The sequence below is a fragment of the Mytilus trossulus genome, chromosome 13, assembly GCF_036588685.1.
Source record: "Mytilus trossulus isolate FHL-02 chromosome 13, PNRI_Mtr1.1.1.hap1, whole genome shotgun sequence".
Taxonomy (NCBI): Eukaryota; Metazoa; Mollusca; class Bivalvia; order Mytilida; family Mytilidae; genus Mytilus; species Mytilus trossulus.
Window position 1 is genome coordinate 31,967,440 of NC_086385.1, and position 22,692 is coordinate 31,990,131.

A 22,692-nucleotide genomic window follows, 5' to 3' on the forward strand; every position below is an offset into this window, starting at 1 on the left:
ATAGTAATCCAGGAATTAAATATAAGCTAATTTTTTCGAAGATAAACATAGATTGATTTGTTGATTACTGAGTTCCCTTTAATTTCTTATCTTTTGGGTAGATGTTCTCACTGTACGCCGCTCTTAAGACACCGCTAATGTATCCCTGCCCATTCCCATTCCCATGAAATCACTGTTTATTAAAGATGTGTAATTTAGTTTATACAAAGCTTGCAATCAATATAATTATGGCGAAAAAATAATATATTTCCCTTTTCTTGTCATATGTTTCGGGTAGATGTACGCCCTATATACAGATCTGAACACGCAAAAATAACCCGCTAAACGGTATGTTGTGTAACCATTAGGGCAACTATATAAGCGACAGAACATTTGTAATGACCCATTTACTATAAATAATTGTACTCACAAACTGGTTAGCTTCACGGTCTTTAAATATCTTTTTCTTTTTATCAACATTAATACAAATGCGATTTAAATTTAACCACCGATTCAGTCAAATCACCTTTGGAGCATTTAAATAATCTCCCTTTAATTGAATGGGAATTTCCACTGAAAACGAAAGTAATTTTAAGTTACCTTGCTTGATTAAAGCAAAAGACAAAGTTTTTGTTTTAAACAAACTGGATAGGTAAGTTAAATCAAACAATCATATTTATAATAGAAAAGTAAAACTTCTAATGATAAAGATGACAAAGCAAATTGTTTGTTTACGTCGGTCACCAAGGTTGTTCAAAGTAGCTTACAAACCGCAATTTTTAAAATAAATTATAAAAAGTGTGTATGTTATGATTATTTGAAAACTACATGCAAAGGCATATTGAGGTGTTTTTATTTTTAATTGAGATACTGAATTGTCTGGATTTTCTTTCTGTTTTAGCCACGGCGTTGTCTGTTTTTTTTCTTTTTTAGCCACGCCCTTGTCTATTTATTTTCTTTTTAGCCACGGCGTTGTCTATTTTTTTAGCCACGGCGTTGTGTTTATTTTCTTTTTGGCCACGGCGTTGTCTGTTTATTTTCTTTTCAGCCACGGCGTTGTTTGTTTATTTTCTTTCTAGCCACGGCGTTGTCTTTTTTTTAGCCACGGCGTTGTCTGTTTATTTTCTTTGTAGCCACGGCGTTGTTTGTTTATTTTCTTTTTAGCCACGTTGTTGTTTGTTTTTTTTTCTTTTTAGCCACGGCGTTGTTCGTTTATTTTCTATTTAGCAACGACGTTGTTTGTTTATTTTCTATATAGCCACGGCGTTGTCTGTTAATTTTCTTTTTAGCCACGGCGTTGTTTGTTTATTTTCCTTTTAGCCACGGCGTTGTTTGTTTATTTTCTTTTTAGCCACGGTGTTGTCTGTTTATTTTTTTTTCAACCACGGCGTTGTTTGTTTATTTTCTTTTTAGCCACGGCGTTGTCTGTTTATTTTTTTTTAGCCACGGCGTTGTTTGTTTATTTTCTTATTAGCCACGGCGTTGTCTGTTTATTTTCTTTTTTGCCACGGCGTTGTCTGTTTATTTTCTTTTTATCCATGGCGTTGTTTGTTTATTTTCTTTTTAGCCACGGTGTTGTTTGTTTTTTTTGTCTTTTTAGCCACGGAGTTGTTTGTTTATTTTCTTTTTAGCCACGGCGTTGTCTGTTTATTTTCTTTTTAGCCACGGCGTTGTTTGTTTATTTTCTTTTTAGCCACGGCGTTGTTTGTTTATTTTCTTTTTATCCACGGCGTTGTCTGTTTATTTTCTTTTTTATCCACGACGTTGTCTGTTTATTTTCTATCTTTGAGTTTGAATGTGACGTATATAATTTTTCTGACGTCAGACACTCAAATCAATCCATGTGTTCGTAAATAGTAGATGTTTTTGTGTCCTGTTAAATTGTTCCTTTTAAAAGTTTTGGATTCTCATAAATTCTATGTATAACTTTTGGACTAGTTTGAATCTCGGTATATTTCTGTAATTTATTCTTACATACTTTTGATTTTTTAACCCTGTATGCGTACATTGCCTATGTAAATTTTAAAATTGTTTGTATGCACATTGAACGACAAATTTATGTGACGTATATATTTTTTCTGACGTCAACACTCAAATCAATCCATGTGTTCGTAGATAGTAGATGTTTTTGTGTCCTGTTAAATTGTTCCTTTTAAAATTGTTATACGATGATGACTGATGTACCCATATTTTGACTATTTTATTAATTGTGACTGTTTATTTAACGCATCATTTAAATGTAGCGGAATTTGATGAGACTGTTATTAAAGTGAGAGGGTTAGCGCTATAGAACCAGGTTTAATCCACCATTTTCTACATTTGAAAATGCTTGTACCAAGTCAGGAATATGACAGTTCTTGTCCATTCGTTTTTGATGCGTTTTGTTTTTTTGATTCTGCCATGTGATTATGGACTTTCCAAATTGATTTTCCTCTGAGTTCAGTATGTTTGTGATTTTACTTTTTCCTCTGCACGGTATCTTTCGCCCTTTATTTGTAGTATACTGACATTTTCAAGAAAGACGTTATTCGTTTCTGCATTATAATGAAAAGATATGGGGACATTATAATGAACACGCAAACACTAAAGCTGTGTTCATATACCAATTTTTCCCTTGAATTTGCTTATACATGTAGTTACTTCACATCAAAAATGACAGTGTTAATCTCTGGTAAATACGAATCGATATTATGTGTGACAATGTTTTTGACATTTGTCTTGACCAAAGACGCTAATGCACGGAATCCCCTCCCGAGTCCCATTTGTTTTAATTGTTATAAGAGTTCATTATTTTCACCATTTGATGTTTTCTTACGATATTAAGATAACAGTATTATATTTCCGTACTATGTTCTTTACCTTTTTACTCGTCTATTTATTCCAACTGATATTTTATTTTTTCAAAAGACTTATTCCTAGAAATTCTTTACACTCTTAATAATGTGAAATATATTTTGTAGTGTCACAAACTATCATGTTGTCTTATATAATATGGAAAACTTGATGTACTGTAATTGTGTAACATTTAGTTTTTGACCTCATTCTAGATTTCTTGTTTTTTTCTTGAAAACTTGCAGTTATTCAGCTTTTATCTGATAAGTAGTTGGGACAGGTCAGAGTGATCACTCTCGCTTTAAAAGGATAAAAATGTTTTTATATCTTTTCTTCTGAAAAATGCAATAAGATAAAATACTATCTATGTTTATATTTTACAGACCATATGAGGTCAAAGAAGGCCGCAACACTTTTCATTCTTTTAGTGAATATCTTAACTGCAGACGCTATGTTTTTTTATTCTTACAGAATGGCGGACAGTAAATTCTGTGCTGGTTGTCAGCGTAGTGATGAAGACATTACAGCTGTATCTTGGTGCAGTGACTGCAGTGAACTTGTATGCAAGACGTGTTCTAGAGTTCACGAAAGGATGTCCCCGCCTCACAAGGTAGTACCAATGAAAGAGATACAACAACTCAGTTCGTCACTTCTTACATTGTCCAAGAACTGCGACAAGCATCCAGATCAAAAGATTGCACTGTACTGCTGTCAACATGACAAGGTAGTCTGCGTGTCATGTGTTCCGATATCACATCAAAATTGCAAGTCTATCATTTCAATTGAAAAAGCTGCCAGGGGCGTGAAAGATGGTACCGCTATTTCTGATCTAGAGAGAAGGATTTCAAACCTATGTCAAGTTACAGAGAACAGACGGAGTCAAAGTGAGAAAACACTTGTAGATTTGGAAAAGAGTCGTACCAAAATAAAGACAAGGGTGTCTGAAATCAAACGGAAAGTCATTGCTTATTTAGATACGTTAGAAGCAGAGATACATAAAGATATTGATTTTAAGTATGCAAATTGTACTGAGAGTGTGTCCCGAAATAAAGATAGCATACAATCCAGTGCAGACTCGCTGTCTACATGGAAAAGTGATCTACATTCACTGAAGCAACATACATCAGAAGTTCATTTATTCCAGGTGGTAAAATTTCTAGATGCAAAAGCTTACCAAAAAGAATTAAAAATCAGAGAAATCCAAACAGCTACTGTTCCGATACTTAAATATCATCCGTCAGAATTTGAGTCGAAAATGAAGAAACTAGTCCAAGACTTAGGTACGATAACGGTAGAAAATGTCCAAGTCCAAATGCCTGTACTAGATATCGATCAACAAGGTCAATTTCTCAATAGGGATAAAAGAAAGTTATCACTGGCACATTCATTCCCGACCACAAAATTAGGTACTGGCGTAAGTATCTTTAGAGGGTGTTTTATTTCTGATAATAGGTTACTCCTCAGTCAACAAGTTAACAAGCAACTTATTGTTTGTACACTTGATGGATCGAATTCCAACGTGATTGAATTGGATTATACACCAAAACATTTTAGTTTATATGACAAAACCCATGCTGTCGTATCTGTTTGTGAAGCAGGTATCCAGATCATCGATCTGACATCATTGAAGCCTGGAAAGAGAATTGAAGTTGAAGGAAGGTGTACTGGAATCACCTGTGTAAAGGATAAGATCTGGGTAAAAAATAAATCTCACACTCTAACCATTGTGAATATCAATGGTAAAGTTCTTAAAGAAATACAAACAACATTTGATCCTTGTGATATTTGTGCCAATCAGGATGGTGATGTGTATTGTACTGACTTAGATAGTAATAAAGTATTCTTAGTTTCTTCGGATGGAAAAGAACGTGAGATATACAACAGTCCTGACCTGAAAGGTGCTTTTGGTGTAGCTGTAGATAACCGTGGGGATTTGTATGTATCAGGATTTGAATCAAACAACATACATAGAATATCTAATGATGGACAGAAACATGACATCGTCTTGTCAGCAGAAGATGGCATCAATGGACTGGACGGTATATCTTACAACAATGAAACAAAAGAACTGTTAGTCTTAAACGACTATGGTAGATCTATCAATTTCTATAAAACCTAATGAACTCTAGCTAATGAACACTTATATGACTTTAAGTATTTGTGATTAGCCGAAAGATAAACAATAAGATTTTGTACCTGAACGACAAATTGATTTATATAACCGAGTTTTCTAATTTTGCTTTTGCTTTAATTTTTTTCGATTTAGCTGTTGAACCATATCGAATGGATTCAATAAAAAGGTATAATGCTGTAACTGTAGATAACCGTGGTGATGTGTATGTATCAGGAAATACAGCAAACAACATTCATAGAATATCTAATGATAGACAGAAACATGACATGATGATAGCATCAATGGACCGTCCGGTATATCTGACAACAATGAAATAGGAGAACTGTTAGTTTTAAACGACTATGGTAAATCTATCAATATCTATAAACTGAAGACTAGCTAATGAACACTAAAATGACTGTTATCATTGGTCATGTTGGTGATAAGCCGAAATATAAACAACAAGTTTTTATATCTAAATGACAAATGAGTTGTACAGCCGAATTTTCTAATTTTACTTTTGCTTTAAACTTTTCAGATTTAGCTGTTAAACAATACCGAAAGTGATCCAATATATATTTAAATATGAAGTGTAATAGATGTAAGACTTTTAATAAATATAAACACATTAAACAATCTAGACAAAATATATTGATCGTTTTTTTTTTGTACAAATCGGAAGTAACTGTTTAAACTTGCACACTGAGCAAGAAAAGGGTACTATAAAGGATGGGTATGCATATTTTGGTCACACATTCTATTTTAGTTCATAAAAGACCAAAATTGTGAGTCAGTAATTTGAGATATCTATAATTAGATCAAATATTTAAAAAAAAAATACCTGAATGTTTCCTCATTTAAACTAAACAAATAAAAAAGCACCAGTTGTTAAAATATAAAGACTAAAGGCTGACTTTAAAAACCAATGTTTTTTTTTATTCTTTCATCTATATAGCTGAAAGTAATGTATAGGTAACCGAATAACATTCAACAATTAGAAACAATAATAATGTTCCCGGTACATGGATGCCCATCCGCACTATTTTTTTATATGTTCAGTGAACAATGAAAATGGGGGAAAATGTCTAATTTGGCATTACAACTAGAAAGATGATATCATGGGAAACATGTGTACTAAGTTCCAAGTTGGTTGGACTGCAACTTCAGCAAAAACTACGACATAATGAACATATCCGATCTCATCTTTATAACAGATATTCCATAACGGTCAACCAACTTGTGATGGCGTCCGTAAAATTTACGAAGTGATGCTTTCAGCTTCCAAATACTTCACTACTGTGAAGCTGAAATCATATCTTTTGTCGTAAAGTGTTGTTTTCAACCTATTCCCATAGTCAATATCTAGATGTAAATCCTAATCAAGTGGCAAAATCAAGAGCTCAAACACATCAAACGAAGTGATAACTGTTATACTCCTGACTCCTGAATTCAAAAAGGCGAACGATGTTAAAGTTTTTATCACATAGATCAAGTATATTCTATGTCTCACATTCAAGGAAGTTAATTTCTTGTCACACAATCACTGCGTTTGAAATACCGAGAGTCATTGTCTAGTATTAAACATCATTTTGACGTAGCCATCACAATAATATAGGAAATAGTGTAACAATTGAAAGATGATCTAGATATGGTTTACTGAGTAGAGATTAATTGACAAAATGTGCAGAATGATTAGGGGGAAAATAGGCCAAAAATTGAAGATTAGAGATTTTTGTGATACTAAGTATTGGGTTCGTGATTAAGTCTAGTAATAGATTACATATTTATCAGTAGTATGATAAAACATTGTTTATACTATAAACTAATATTGACCTTGTGGTGTGTTTTTAGGCTGTACTTCAAGTAAAGTAAGATATGCAAGATATCTTATCGTAGTACTACTTTATCGTAAGACATGTAGAACAATCCTTTCGTTCGGAACAAATCTAAACTAAGTACATGTAACTTTATGCATATCAAACCTGTACTGTAGGTTTTCTTGTTAAATTTTCTTTATTCGGTTGCAGACTTATTGACATATATCCAAAATATCATCTAATTTATATTTGTAGATTGAAGAGAATAATTAGTGTCCTCTTTGATTTTTTTTTTATATCTTGTTTCTACTGAATAGTGCAGGGAAGCACTTATCTCCTTTTGTACCAGATTCTACGCCTTTGAACTGAAAATAAGATATATGAAGATTTAAAGTTCATTTGCAAGGTTGATTCTTATCGAAATATTCAGAACTTATAAATACTGCTAGATTACTTACCGAACCTCATGTTCCTTTTCTAAAGACAATGAAACTCCAATTTTGTTTAAGTTTTATTTTTCTTACAATACGCCAGGTTTATGGAAAACTTGATAACGAAAGAATTGATTTGAAAATCATCTATAAAGAAATGTTAGAATTGCGGGAGACCGTTCAGAAATTGGATAATGTCGTTCAAAAACAAAGTGCCCGGATATGCGATCTTGAAACAACAGTTACTATCCAAAGTAACCATATTCAAGATTTAATGACCGATAAGAAGACTGACATAGAATACCGTCGGAAACTGGAACGTCGTTTGAAAGTGATTGAAAATAATTTTGTTGGGAAATTTTTTGATCCGAAGGATTATGTTGCGAAAAGCAGTAATATTTCTCCACAAGAAAATGTGGATAAGCAGGAAAATACGGATTATAAAAGTGGAATAGATGGATTGGTCAAAGAAATTGTTAATCCTAAATTGAATGCAATTTTTCGGAAAGGTAACTTAAAGGTTTAAACTCTCTCACTTTGATATTTTGATAAAGGATAGTATAACTGTCGATTCTAGACTTAAAAGTAGTTTGTTTGTAAAAGTACATAATAAACTAATAATTCAATTGAAATTAAAATACCCCAAAAAACATAATTTAAAATTTCACCTCAACAGTCATGAAAAAAGATTTTTTTGTAAAGATGAACATATTTAAAACAACATTTTAATTTCCAGGTAACACTTCAATTTCAAATTTTTGGTACTAATTCACAAACGCTGCGAGTATTTTTTTATTGCGATTGTTCAATGCGAAAGTATATATTACGATTTCAAAAAATTCTGCATGCAAAAAATGCATTCAAAATTTAAAATGCAATTTTTTTGCGACATCTATCCAATCGCAATTTTCGCAACAATAAAAACTTTGCAAAAGTTTCTGAATTTACAGTATCTATTTGAATTTAACGCATACAGAAATCGTCCATGAACACAGTTTAAGCATTCCAATAAAGAATTGTGGCCATCTTTTTTTACCAATTTCATGAGGGTCTGGATGGGGGTTTACAGAATAGAGAATAATTCACCGAAAGTGGAGAATAAAGGGAAAACATATACAGAATAGGGGAAAATAGGCAAACAAGAATAGAGAATAATAAGGGTGCTGAAATATAAAGAATAGTGAATAATGAAAATAAAATACAGAATCAGACAAAAATGGCCTAAAACTTTAAGAATACAACAATTGAACATCGCTTTAGACATTGTTCTTCGTCTAAAAAATAACAATGCTACATGTAGCAAACATTTTCAATTTAGTTAACTTAAGCGAAGTTATAAATACACAATACCTGTAAAAATAACAGAATACCTCATGTCAAGGGGCATTATTTTTTTTTTTGCGATTACAAAGCAAAAAAAAACAAAGGCAAAATTACAAAATACAAAATACTGTTAATATAATGCAAATGAAAGAATATGGTGTTATCAATTTATGACAAAAACTCAATACACTGGCTGTTGAAGGCAAAATCGAATGATAAAGTTCGAGGTAAAGTAACTAACTACACGACTCTCATTTTTCAGAGCGTTTTGTTTTATCACAAGATAACATAGCCAGCGATGGACTTGTTGCGTTCTATTCCTACATGTCCCATCCAGAAATTAACCCTAGTGCTCATCTAACATTAATATACGACGTCTCCGTTACCAATGTAGGAAACGGATACAACCACGTGACCGGAATCTTCACCGCACCAACAAGTGGGGTTTACGTATTCATATGGGTAACCCGAGTTTATTTCGGGGAACATCCTACCCAACTCATGATAAACAACGCTGTTTATGGGGTCACCTTCCTTCGAGCAAGGGATGGCGGTGATGGCTCTGTAAGTGGGACCGTTGTGGCAAGCGTTACCAAAGGCGATTCGGTCTTTGTGCGCGTTCATTCTTCATATGCTGGTGATGGATACATTCATAGTAATGAGCATGGTTGGCCATCATTTTCTGGCTGGCTATTACGTTGAATTCCAAGGAGAATTGATTATTGGAAAAGAAACAATTCGAAATAAAAAAAATCTAGAAGTAAAGAATAGTTTCTGATTTGATCGCTCTGATGCAAAGACTTTCTTGTCAGGGAAAACAGCCACTTTTCAATAATATTGCTTTGATTCAATGAGGTCTCAAATGTCTTCTGATTCTGATTATATAATACAAATTAACTTTTAAATTGAGTCCACTACATAAAAGAAGGACATGTGGTATACTTTCCAATGATATAACCGTCTTAGCGAACGATACCAAAGGAATATTTAAACAAATAAGTCGAAAACAAACTGACAATGCAATGGCAAATCATTAAAATCGACCAAAAGACAAAATCAGTTACTAACTGTATACAGAACACAACATAGAAAACTAAAGATTGAGCAACACTAACCATACCAAAAACTGGGGGTGATGAAGCTAATGTGCACAGGAAGGGTAAGCAGATCCTGTTCAACATGTCAAAAGGCCATAGGACATGGATTTAAACAATAATAGATCATCGTACGACCTTCAACAATGAGCAAAACGTAAACCGTTAAGTAAGCAAAAAAATGAAACATTTTAAAAGAGAAAACTAACTTAAGCTAGTAATATATGACGCAAATCAAATATGACAGACAGCAACCAACAACATCCATCGTTTTTCTACAATATACAAAACGAAAATCAAAAGATCAAATATAAAAAAAGAAGATGTGGTATGATTGCCAATGAGACAACTGTCCACAAGAGAGCAAATGACACAAATGACACATAAAGTTCATTTCCGTCAAACAGATGCTGCACGTTTAATAAAATTTGTCCCGGTCTTTATTCTTCAGAACTCAATTCTCATAAATTATAAACAATTAGCGTTGAATAAAACATTTGTTACCGATTTCAGTGTGTCTAACATGTGTTTCTGGATTGACTGACAACAGGTACACTCGAAACGAAAATGTTCCTGAAGCAAAACATATTAGAGAGTTGGATGACATGATTTCATTTCATCTACATTGAGCTTGTATTTAAAAAATTAGAGCATTCTTACATGGAGTATAGTTTACTATATCGTTATTATAAAGTAAAAAAAATCTATTGTATGTATTTACAAATAATTTGTTACTCCATCTCAACGGGGAATATGTTGTGATTACAAATCCCCAAACAATTAACACCGGCACATGTGTGTGTATAAAAAGGAAGATTTGGTATGATTTCCAATGAGACAACTCTTTACAAGAGACCAAATGACACAGAAATTAACAACTATATATCACCGTACGGCCTTGAACAATGAGCAAAGTCCATACCGCATAGTCAGCTATAAAAGGCCCCGAAATGACAAATGTTAAACAATTCAAAATGAGAAAACTGACGGCCTAATTTGTGTACGAAAATGAACGAAAAACAAATATGTAACACAGCAACAAACGACCACCACTGAATTACAGGCTCCTGACTTGAGACGGGCACAAACATACAGATTGTGGCGGAATTAAACATGTTTGCGGGATGTCTGTTCCAAGTCAAGAAACACGTCAGTTGTTGTTTGTTTTTGTCATAAAATAGCAATTATAATGCAATTATTTTGCATCAATGGTGGTGATTGGATGTCAATAAGCGTAAAATTCTCTATCTCCCTGTCTGTAACTACGGAAGCAGACATTTTGAATTCCAGAATGTATTGACATGCAATTTCCCTATTAAAAAGCAAAATAACTCACATTTTACACCTAGAAATCTTCTTTTTATCAAATTGTATTACATTATGAAGCGGGCACAGCTTCAAATACAAGACAGTAATCGCAAAATTGTGTTTTGAATTTAAAATAGGGGGATGTGTGGTGGTAGATCTTTGATGGCCTCTGTAAGTTAAGTCATATTTTTGTTCGACTATAGGCGGTTTAGAGACATATTTTCCCCAGCGGGTTGATAATATCCGCTTACACATGGACGAACAACTTAAAAATTGTTGGCGGGTTAACCGGGGACCAATTCTGGACAAACAACTTCGATTCCTAACAAATAATACTTTCGGATAGTTAGGCCAACAAGTCCCACCAAATGTTATTTTATGATGATAGAGCTATTTATTGGCTACAAGAGTTCATTTTTTTTTATCGTACATGTTTCGATTTTGGACCAACATCAATTATTATAGGTTATTACCGAGAAATCTATCTAAGTGTGTTACTGACTAACGAACATTAGAATTACCTAATACACTAAGTTCCTTATCGTACCTTTTCAAAAAGGTCGAACAGTACTATCACAAATGAAGTATATACTACGTATCACATTGCATGAAGATTAAAAATTGTCACACCTTTACTGTGCTCAAAATACCAAAAGTCATTGTCTGGTTGTAAAGATCATCATGATAATATTGTAGTCTTAGATAATAATTTTCAAGGTTCAGATTACACGAATTTGAGTTGTCTATAAATGATTAACATACATAGGGCTCAGTCATTACAAACCATAGAAAATTCAACTGCTCTTGTTGATATGTAATAGTCTATTGCCCTTAATTAACATTGTTATTAGAAATCCCTTTTATGAGTTGTTTCTCTTAGAAGGGACAAACCTTTCCACTGACAATGAAGAGCTAGTGAAAAGAGCAAGTTTATCTGAGCGCAATGTGTAAAATCTTTCAGTTGTGTGAAATTCGTTAATTTCATTTAATCGTTTGTTTAGCTTTAAACTTTTTATACCAATAACATTGAGCATGGAAATTAAGAATGTTTCAAAGGGACAACAACCCGACCAAAGAGCAGAAAACAGTCGAAGGCCACCAATGGGTCTTCAACACAGCTAGAAAATCCCACATCCGGAGTCGGGTTTCAGCTGGCCTCTACACAAAAATGTGTACTAGTTCAGTGAAAATGGACATTATACTCCAAAATATATAAATGAACTAAAATTAAAAATCATACAAGACTTACGAAGGACAGAGGCTCCTGACTTGCGACAGGCGCAAAAATGCAACGGGAGTTAACATGTTTAGTGAGATCTCAAACCTCCCCTATACATTTACCTCTAGCCCATGAAGAAGAAAAAAACCACACAGCAATACGCACAGTAAAACTCAGTTTAAAAGAAGTCCGAGTCTGATGTCAGAAAAGGTAACAAAAGAAACTAAGCAAAATGACAATTATACATAAATTAACAAAGGACCTCTAGCAGTTATACTGACATGCCATTTCAAGACCTCAATTAAACTGATTGAAAGATTATGTCTTCATCATATTCCAATCAAGCACAATCCCTCACGTTAGGGGTTACGTATATATCATACCATCATTAAATATATGAGAAGAACATAACCCGTATAATGCCAAACTGGTTTTAAAATAAATGTGTTTTTTTTCGATGCAAAGACCCTATGAGTGAATCAATATTAATACCAAAATATGCCATATTTAATGATCTAACAACAGTATCGTAACTATATCCCTTCTGAATAAGTCTGTTTAAAGGTTTGGTTAGGTTTAGAGGTGAATACCGACATTTTTGTGCTTAGTAAAGAATATTACCATAAAAGATTGGATGTGAAATACCTGAACGTATAAGATTTGTGCATGTTGATTTATATTTACGAATGATGTCCTTGTACCGATGATAAAATTTAGACAATGTTTTGACTTGTTTGTGATATCAAAAATCCTGGTGTTATAATACAGAGATTTTTTTCGTTAAAATCAAATACGTTGTTACATACACGAGCGAATCGAACAAGTTGAGATATACAAACACCATTAGATGGTGACAAGAGAATGTCACCTTCTACAAATTGATAATTAACAATAGGAAATGAAAAATCATCTCTTTTATCATAAATTTTGGTATTAAATTGTTATTTTATTTTACATTGAAATTGGTAATCACGCCTATTAAAAAAAAAGTCATGTATTTCATTCTCATCTTTTCATGCTTTGCATAGGCAGCAGACCGTTTTTGTACTGTACAGAACCAGTCTACAATTGACAAAGGGAAAGAACTTGTGTTAAAAGTGGATACTTACAGAATCAAACGGTAATAGGCAAAAAGACTATATATAAGATAAAGAAAAATCTCAACAGAATTTCTAAGCGCGTTGTAATTTGAAGGGTCTTTTTTATTGAATTTTCAAAATCATACCATACATTTAAACAAAGGGATTGGACAAAAGGCAACGCCAATATAAATCCGTTCCCAAACAAAATTGTGATTCAGGGTAGGCAACCCCTTCTCTCTTTTCGATCTTCAACAATGAACATGTGACTATGCAATATATAAAACATGAAGATACCGGGAGTTAATATGCGTCTGAATATGAAGTAATTTCGAGTCTGTATTTTTGCTGGTCAGCTTCTTTCGACTCATAAGTTTTGAATATTTCATATATAGAACAGGATCATTTAGCGCTTGGTATAGTCTAAGACACCTCTTAGAGACCAGTACTGTAGTTGACTTCTTTTGTAGTTCAATTAATTTCTTCGTTTGGCTGCTGTCTCATTGATGTATATCCAACATATGCTTATATTCGTATGTGTAGGTTAAGGACGTTAGTCAGTGTCCTCTTTCAAATATTTTCTTTTTTTTCAATATCTTGAGAGGAGGGGAGCAATGTCTATCCTCGCCTTGGATCCTACGCACCTGAACAGAGATATGAAAAGTTCATTTACAAGGTTCATTTTAATCGAAACTTTCAGACCGAGATAAATACTATCAAATTCCATACCACACCTTTTCTATAGAAAAAGATTCTCAAATGTGTCTCAGTTTTGTGTGTCTTTGTCTTACAATAAGCCATGTTTACGGAAAACTCGAAAACGACGGAATTGATTTGAAAATAATATATAAAGAAATGTTAGAATTGCGCGACACCGTTCAGAAGATAGATAATGTCGTTCAAAAACAAATTGCCCGGATATACGATCTAGAAACAAAAGTTACTATCCAAAGAAACCATATTCAAGATTTAATGAGCGATAAGAAAACTGACATAGAATTCCGTCGGAAACTGGAACGACGTTTGAAAGTAATTGAGCAATCCGAATCGAAGGAGAATGGTGCGAAAAGCAGTACTATTTCTAAACACGAAAATGTGGATCAGCATGAACATACGGATTATAATAGTGAAATTGTTGATGGAATCGTTAAAGAAATGGTTGATCCCAAATTAAATGCAATTTCTCGGAAAGATAAGTTTTGAACACCTTTACTTTGATATTTTGATACATATTATAATAGACTCAGAAATAATACAAAAGTATGTTTTTTAATAATTTGAGAATGGAAATTGGAAATAGGTCGAAGAGACAATAAATCCGAATATAGAGTACATATTAACTCATATTATTATAATGAAATAAAAAAAAAAGTGATTGTGTGATTTTCCATTTTTATTTGTTTTAATTTTCCATTTTTTTCTTTGTCACACCAAGCGGCATAACTCAGTTTTTTTCTTAACTGATCTCTGTTCTGTTATTGAATACACTCAGAAAAAAATGACAAAGAGGGAAACTCTTATGATATTCAAAATCACACAAAAAGGAACAGAATGATAAGATTTGAATATTGATTTGTTTAGATTGGATGCAAACAGATATTTATCGCATGATGCTGTTCGAGGTTTAGGTTCGCCATTCTATTACAAACTACACGTCTTTCATTTTCAGAGCGTCTTCTTTTACCACAAGATAACACTGATAGCGATGGACTTGTTGCTTTCTATTCATATATGTCCAATCCAGAAAACAACTCTAGTGCCAATCATACATTGATATATGACGTCTCCGTTACCAATCATACATTGATATATGACGTCTCCGTTACCAATGTTGAAAACGGTTATAATCATGTGACAGGAATCTTCACTGCACCAAGAAGTGGAGTTTACGTGTTCATATGGGTTACCCGAATTATGAACGGTGAACACCCCATCGAACTCATGATAAACAACGCTGTGTATGGGGTCACCTTCCTCCGAGGAAAGAATGGCGATGATGGCTCTGTAAGTTGGACGGTGGTGGCTAACGTTACTAAAGGCGATTCGGCCTTTGAACGCGTCCATTCCAAATATGCCGGTGATGGATACATTCATAGTAATGTATATGGTCGTCCATCATGTTCTGGCTGGCTTCTTCATTGACTGGAGGGAATATGAATAAGTCGAAAAGAAACAATTTGAAATAAAATATTGAATTCAAGAATAGTTTCTGATATGATGTTTCTCAAGGTATCCTTTTCTTATGTATATACATTGTATATATATAGCCACTTTTCAATAGTATGATATTGTTTGATTCAATGATGTCCCATTGCCTTTTATTCTGTGTTTATAATACAAATTAACTTTAAAATTGGTCAATTACAGCAGAGAAGGGAATGAAGTATATTTGTCAACAATAAAATCACCTTTCAAAAAGAAAGGCGATAGATTCCGAAAAACACAGAAGTCAAAATCAAACTGAAAATGCCAAAGTAATATGGAGAAAAAACCGACTGAAAGACAAAACAAAGTATACAAAACGCAGTGATATTCAAATACAGAGGTAAAAAACAAGCAGTTAAATACAAACTGACAATGCCAACCCCGTTTAAAAGAGAAGAACAAAAGACAAAAGAAAGTAAACAGTGGTTTTCGTTTGTTGATGAGGTTCATATAAAAAAGAAGATGTGGTATGATTGCCAATGAGACAACTATCCACAAAAGACCAAAATGACACAAACATTAACAACTATAGGTCACCGTACGGCCTTCAACAATGAGCAAAGCCCATATCGCACAGTCAGCTATAAAAGGCCCCGATAAGACAATGTAAAACAATTCAAACGAGAAAACTAACGGCCTCATGTATGTAAAAAAATGAACGAAAAACAAATATGTAACAATAAAAACATAAACAAACGACAACCACTGAATTACAGGCTCCTGACTTGGGACAGGCACATACATAAATAATATGGCGGGGTTAAACATGTAAGCGGGAACCCAACCCTCCCCCTAACCTGGGACAGTGGTATAACAGTACAACATAAGAACGAACTATAAAAATCAGTTGAAAAAGGCATAACTCATCAGATAGACAAAAAATACAAGTGGACGTGGCCGGGTACTTATACATCCCGACACAAAAAGACACAGTTTACAGATCTGAGAGTACTCGCAGTTATCTGACAGCTAGTTCAAAGCCACTAACAACTAATTTAGTAAAGGTTTTAAGTAATTTATGGTAACGATATCCCTGGTTTAACAATTTACCAGTAATACATAGGTTGGGTTCGTTAAAATCAAAAACGTCACAACAGACACGGGCATAGCGAACAAGTTGTGAAATATAAACACCGTAAGATGGTGCCAAAGGAACATCACCATCTAAAAATGGAAAATTAACAATAGGGAACTAGAAATCGTCTCTTTTGTCGTAAATTTTAGTGTGTAGTTTCCCGTTTAAAACCGAAATATCAAAATCCAGGAAAGGACAGTTATTACCGAATACATTTGATTTATTTAAAGTAAGTTCCTTGGGGTAAATTTCAGCAGTATATTGAGAAAATTCTTGATTATTTAACGAAAATATCATCAAGATAACGGTAAGTGTTGTTGAATTTATCAATTAAATGCAATTTCGACGGGTCTTTACTGAGTTTAGTCATAAACTGTGATTCGTAACCGTACAAAAACAAGTCTGCTATTAAAACATTGAACAATGAGCAAAGCGTTATACTAAAGTTGACCTTGAAATGAGATATCCATTTTATGTGTGGTCTTTCCTGAAAAAGGATAAATTCAATTGACATCGAAGAGCTATTTAATCTGTGCACAACGTGTTAACATTTATTTTTGTAGATTCTTTGTTCAGCTTGGAACTTTAAATACCAATAGTTATTTTACATTAGAAATAGTTAAAAACGTCTAAATATGTTTATCAAAGGAAAGAAACTTGTTTCAAAGAGGGTAATAACATAATCAAATTGGTAATTCGCAAATGGACTATAAGATCATCAATTTTATATCGGTATTTCTTCCCACGTTGTAATTAGACGTTTTTTTGAATACTCAGGCTAATATGCATATTACCACTTATGTAAAGATATCCAATCGTAGTACTGATTTATCGTAGAATATGTAGAAAAATCCGTCTGTTCGGAACAAATCTTAGTTCTATGCCTTTCATCCCAAAGTGTGAGCATTGTCATTGTTATCTAAAATACGTATTCTTTTCATAAGTATCTAAAGTCACGTTCGTCACGACACATTTAAAATGTTATGCTTGGACACTTTACATGCTCAGTGTAATTTAAAAAGGTATACATACGTTATACTGATGTATAATAAATTCATCAAAATGTTTAGAGTTCATCAAAACAATTTCTTCCTCTTATAACATGTATATTTAACTTTATGATAAAAATCTATCATGTTTAATACCACTTGCACAAGTACTTGTTTGTAATTCAAATAATAAAAGGCCTCATAGATAAATATAGATGTCGTGCCGTGTCCTGAATTTTTATATTGATTTAGATAAAAAAACCACACACACATAGATGTCGTACCGTGTCACGTATTATTCAATTTATTTAGATAAACAAATTAACAATAACATGAATAGTCGTAACAATTGACCAATTGACCATTAAATTTTACAAGTTCAATTTTACTCAAAATACATGGCATCCGATTTTCCAGTCGTCACACTGTTAAATGTGTTATGAAGGTATACATAATTAAGATTTATGAGAGCAAATCCGAGGTGAATTCGTTAGTGCATAGGACTACCAACGCAAAGGTTCCTGGTTAGATGCTCCGGGGATCAAATTTCAAGGCCTGAATTTTCTGCTCGCTTATAGTTGTCATCGCGTAAAATTGGGACCAGGGTTTCGTTTGAAAAATTGGAAACTAACGACCGCATTCATTCAAAATAAAAACAATTAATAAGCGAAATCAAATATCATTCCAAAAATCAGCTACTGTCATACCTTTTATTGAGTCTGCACTGTGTAATTCTGAACTTCACATAATCCAAGACTATTTGGTATGGTTGAATCCGACATTGCTTTAACCGGAAGTGTTGCTGTGGAGTTGCACGTGCAGTCTGGGTCTCCCGGAGTCATAGCCATCTTTAATGTATCAATTCAAAAGGCGCGGGAAATTGTACCCATTCAATGCCAATTATATTAAGAGTAACGAATGTTATGTAAATAAAAGATCTTCATAGAAACCAAGATGGCGGTTTTACAATTTAGATAATCTTGAAAAATTTGAAGGTCAGGATTATACAGTGCAAACACAATAAAAGGTAGGACAGATTTAAATATTTGGAAAGGACTTTTCTTAATCGAATGGAAAAACAAATCATCTCGTGTGAATGCGGCTGATTTTTAAGTCCTAGATGAAACAAATGTTCTCAGTGAAATTTTTTTCGGTTAAGTTCAAATTTGCAAATTAACACAAAGCAAGTCTCATAATATAGCATATTAAATTATATGTCTGTAACATTTGCCAACGAACGTTTAGTATCAGATCTGTCAGTAATAATTGCATACAGTACATGGTAAATCTTGAATACGTTTGTGTTAACAATTTTTATAAATACATTCTAAGGTTCTAGGTTACAAACATTATTTTCCATCTGTTTCAGGAAAATGCTTAAAATATATTGACAAAAGTTACCTTTTACAACCGCATAACTGATTTAAAGAATTATCTCTATTATTTGAAAGAAAGACGAAAGATACCAAAGGGACAGTCAAACTCATAAATCGAAAATTAACTGACAACGCCATAGCTAAAAATGAAAAAAACAAACAGACAAACAATAATACACATGACACAACATAGAAAACCAAAGAACCCCACCAAAAACTAGGGCATATTCTTGAGTAATTGTTAAATTTTCAACTTCTTTTAGTAATATTCAGCATTGTTCAGTCTATGCCAGTACTTTTCAGTATCCGTGTTTACTTCTTTTTCTAAGCTACTATTTTTTTCGAAGATAAACGTAGATTGATTTGTTAATTACTTAGTTCCCTTTTCTTTTCATATCATTTGAAGGATTTTAAACCTATGTCAAGTAAAAGAGGACAGACGGAGTCAAAGTGAGAAAACACTTGTAGATCTAAAAGAAAGTCGTATGAAAATAAAGACAAGGGTGTATGAAATCAAACGGAAAGTCCTTGCTCATTTCGATACGTTAAAAGCAGAAATACATAAGGTATAATTGTACTGAGAGTATGTCCCGAAATACAAAGAGCATACAATCCAGCTCAGACTCGCTGTCTACATGGAAAAGTGATCTAAATTCACTGAAGCAACAAACATCATAAGTTCATTTATTCAAAGTGGTAAAATTTCTAGATACAAAACTTACCAGAAAGGATTAAAAATCAGAGAAATCCAAACAGCTACTGTTCCGATACCTAAATATCAAACGTCGGAATCTGAGTCGAAAATTAAGAAACTAGTCCCAGACTTGGGTTCAATAACGGAAGAAAATGTTCAAGTACAAATGACTGTACTAGATATTGATCAACAAGGTCAGTTTCTCGTTAGAGACGAAAAAAAGTTATCACTGACACATTCATTCAAGACCACGATATTGGGTTACGGAGTACGTATAAACAGTGGATGCTTTATTCCTGACGATAGATTACTTCTCTGTAACAACATGAATAAACATCTTTTTGTTTGTAAACTTGATGGATCGAACTCTGGCATGATTGATTTGGATTATACACCATACAATATCAGCTTATATGGCAAAACCCATGCTGTAGTATCTGTTGGTAAAGCAGGTATCCAGATAATCGACCTGATATCATTGAAGCCTGGTAGTACCATTAAAGTTGAGGGAAACTGTTATGGAATCACCAGTGTAAACGATAAGATATGGGTAAAAATAAACCTCGCACTTTAACAATTGTAGATATAAATGGTAAAGTACATAAAGTAATACAAACAACATTTGATCCTTATGGTATATGTGCTAGTCAGGATGGTGATGTATATTGTACTGACTTAAATAGTGATAAAGTATTCCTAGTTTCTTCAGATGGAAAAGAACGTGAGATATACAACAGTCCTCACCTGGAACATGCTGAGGGTGTAGCTGTAGATGACCGTGGTGATGTGTATGTAACAGGATATTTATCAAACAACATACATAGAATATATAATGATGGACAGAAACATGACATTGTCTTGACAGCAGAAGATGGTATCAATATACCGATCGGTTTATCTTACAACAATGAAACAAGACAACTGTTAGTCTTAAACAACCGTGGTAGATCTATCAATATCTATAAAACCCAATGAACACTGGCTATTGAACACTAAAATGACTGTAAGATTTGATTAACAATATAAACAATACGTTTTTATATCTTAATGACAGATAGGTTTATATAACCGAGTTTTCTAATTTTGCTTTTGCTTGAAATCTTTTCCGATTTAGCCGAGAGTGATACAATACCTATTTAGATATGAAGTGTAATGAATATGAGACTTTTAATAAATAATGACAACTTCAAAAATCTAGAAAAAATATATTGATAGGTTGTTTGTCCTAGTCGGAAGTTACTTTTCAAACTTGCACACTGAACGGCACTATAAAGGATGGGTATGCATATTTCGGTCACACATTCTATTTAAGTTCATGAAAGACTAAAATTGTGAGTCAATAATTTGAGAGTTCTATAATTAGATCAAATATTTAAAAAAAAAATACCTGTCAGTGAATGTTTCCTCATTGAATCGTGTCATAGACATATATCACCAGAGGTTAGAAATAGAGAACAAAGGCTGACTTTTTTTTTATTCTTTCATCTATTTAGCGGAATGTAATGTATAGGTTAGCGACTGGCGTTCAACAATTGAAGAAAAAACGAATACTGTATAGGCACCAATAAATGGCCTAGTCTTTATAATGAATTTCCCTCGCCTTACGGCTCGCGAAATTTATCATTCTCTTGACTGGTATTTTTCGCAAATAACACTCCTTAACATGATATATCCGTTTAAAATTAGACATTTAAATCGTAACCGATTGGTAGCCCAGAGGTTTCATGGAAATGTTGATATCATTAACATATAACAGAATTCATGGACGGGTTCGATTCCCAGAGAAGGCATATGGAAATTTCAAAATGTATAGGTAAGTTATTAAACAATTCCACTAGTGAGCAGAAATAGTAAATTAGTCAATTCAAACTTAATGAAAGTAGGCACACAAAGGAAGCAATGTATATAACATGGTGAGATCATTTCAGCGACTGAGTTAGGCAGCGTTGATTCTTGAAAAAGAATCCACGGCACATGAATAGGCTGACGTCACCACAATGGTTAAACAACACTCAAGAAAAACAAATATGACAGACATAGATAAATGACAACCACTGAATTACAGGATCCTGACTTAGGAGAGATACATAAATAAGTAGTTTTATTTGAAACCAGTAGTCAATAGTAAAATATAGTAAAAGTCGTGGCGATCTCATTTTGAGGGATAAAATTATTGTAAGGAACTGCAATCATAAGCAGAGTACCCATCCTTTTAAAAGAAAACATTTTATCAGAGCGCCACTGATAATTTTACTGCAGGCATAATGCGCACCTGTCTCACAAAGTAATTACATTTTATATCTTTTCAAACTTTTTCAAAATATTGACAAATAAAGACTATTTTTTGCGTTATAATACAGACTTATGACTCCGCAGTTCATATCTTTTAGACAGGTAACAGACTTTGCCAGTTACACGTTCTGGTACACTTTCAAGTGAGAGCAACATACAAAGTATGTATTTGAGTTCACTTCTTTAGGTAGCCCTTACTTGGCCGAGTACCAGGATGTCCAACCACAGCGAAAGTAACTTGTCGAAAAGTTAAACAGTCTAATGTCAAAAGTCGGTAATACCGCAGTCCCACTACGCCACGATCGCACTACGATCTGTGAAAAAAATGCAAATTTTAATGATCGTAGTAGGATCGAGTAGATCGCAGTAAGGTCGTATCACGATCGTGGTGAGGTCTTCAATATCTTGAAGATCGTGGCCATCTTTGAACATGTTCAAAACAATCGTGGTGCGGTCGTGGCAAATCAGATCGTAGTAGAAGCGTAGTGTGAGCGCACTAAGATCGTAGTGAGATCGCAAATGTCGCTGTACAATCGTAGCGAAAGCGTGATTCTAATTTGAGAGATTGCACTACGATCTCACAGCGACGTTTTCACGACCTCACTACGACCATCACGTTCTCATCACGACCCAATTACGTTTCCACTTCAACTATACAACGCTGTTCACGACCATAGTACGATTGTAGCACGCCCTTGCCGTCCTCATCACGCTTTTCCCACGACCTGACTACGTTCACACTACGACCATCATTCTCATTTTCATGTTTTACATGAAATATATAAAAAAAAATCCCTACATTTTGTTTGTCTGAATATTATTATCCATTTGCTCTAACGGCTCAACCATGCTTCTCTTTTTTATAT

At 33.5% G+C, this 22,692-nt stretch overlaps 2 protein-coding genes across 2 annotated transcripts; both read left to right on the forward strand.

The window, feature by feature from the left end:
- The first annotated feature begins 553 nt into the window (after nt 1-553).
- LOC134694833 (uncharacterized) lies at nt 554-5,573 on the forward strand. Its single transcript, XM_063555901.1, has 2 exons — nt 554-631; nt 3,283-5,573. The coding sequence occupies exon 2, from the start codon at nt 3,284-3,286 to the stop codon at nt 4,928-4,930; it is 1,647 nt and encodes a 548-aa protein (XP_063411971.1). The 5' UTR covers nt 554-631; nt 3,283; the 3' UTR covers nt 4,931-5,573.
- A 1,661-nt stretch (nt 5,574-7,234) lies between these two features.
- Nucleotides 7,235-9,220, forward strand: LOC134695191 (collagen alpha-2(VIII) chain-like). Its single transcript, XM_063556402.1, has 2 exons — nt 7,235-7,681; nt 8,758-9,220. The coding sequence occupies exons 1-2, from the start codon at nt 7,330-7,332 to the stop codon at nt 9,195-9,197; spliced, it is 792 nt and encodes a 263-aa protein (XP_063412472.1). The 5' UTR covers nt 7,235-7,329; the 3' UTR covers nt 9,198-9,220.
- Nucleotides 9,221-22,692: the final 13,472 nt, after the last annotated feature.

What these genes read in the sequence shown, in the direction of transcription:
- LOC134694833 (XM_063555901.1), top strand. Translation starts at nt 3,284, where the DNA reads ATGGCGGACAGTAAATTCTGTGCTGGTTGTCAGCGTAGTGATGAAGAC.
- LOC134695191 (XM_063556402.1), top strand. Translation starts at nt 7,330, where the DNA reads ATGTTAGAATTGCGGGAGACCGTTCAGAAATTGGATAATGTCGTTCAA. An exon ending in GAATGCAATTTTTCGGAAAG is followed by an intron (nt 7,682 to 8,757) that starts GTAACTTAAAGG and finishes CTCATTTTTCAG; the next exon opens with AGCGTTTTGTTTTATCACAA.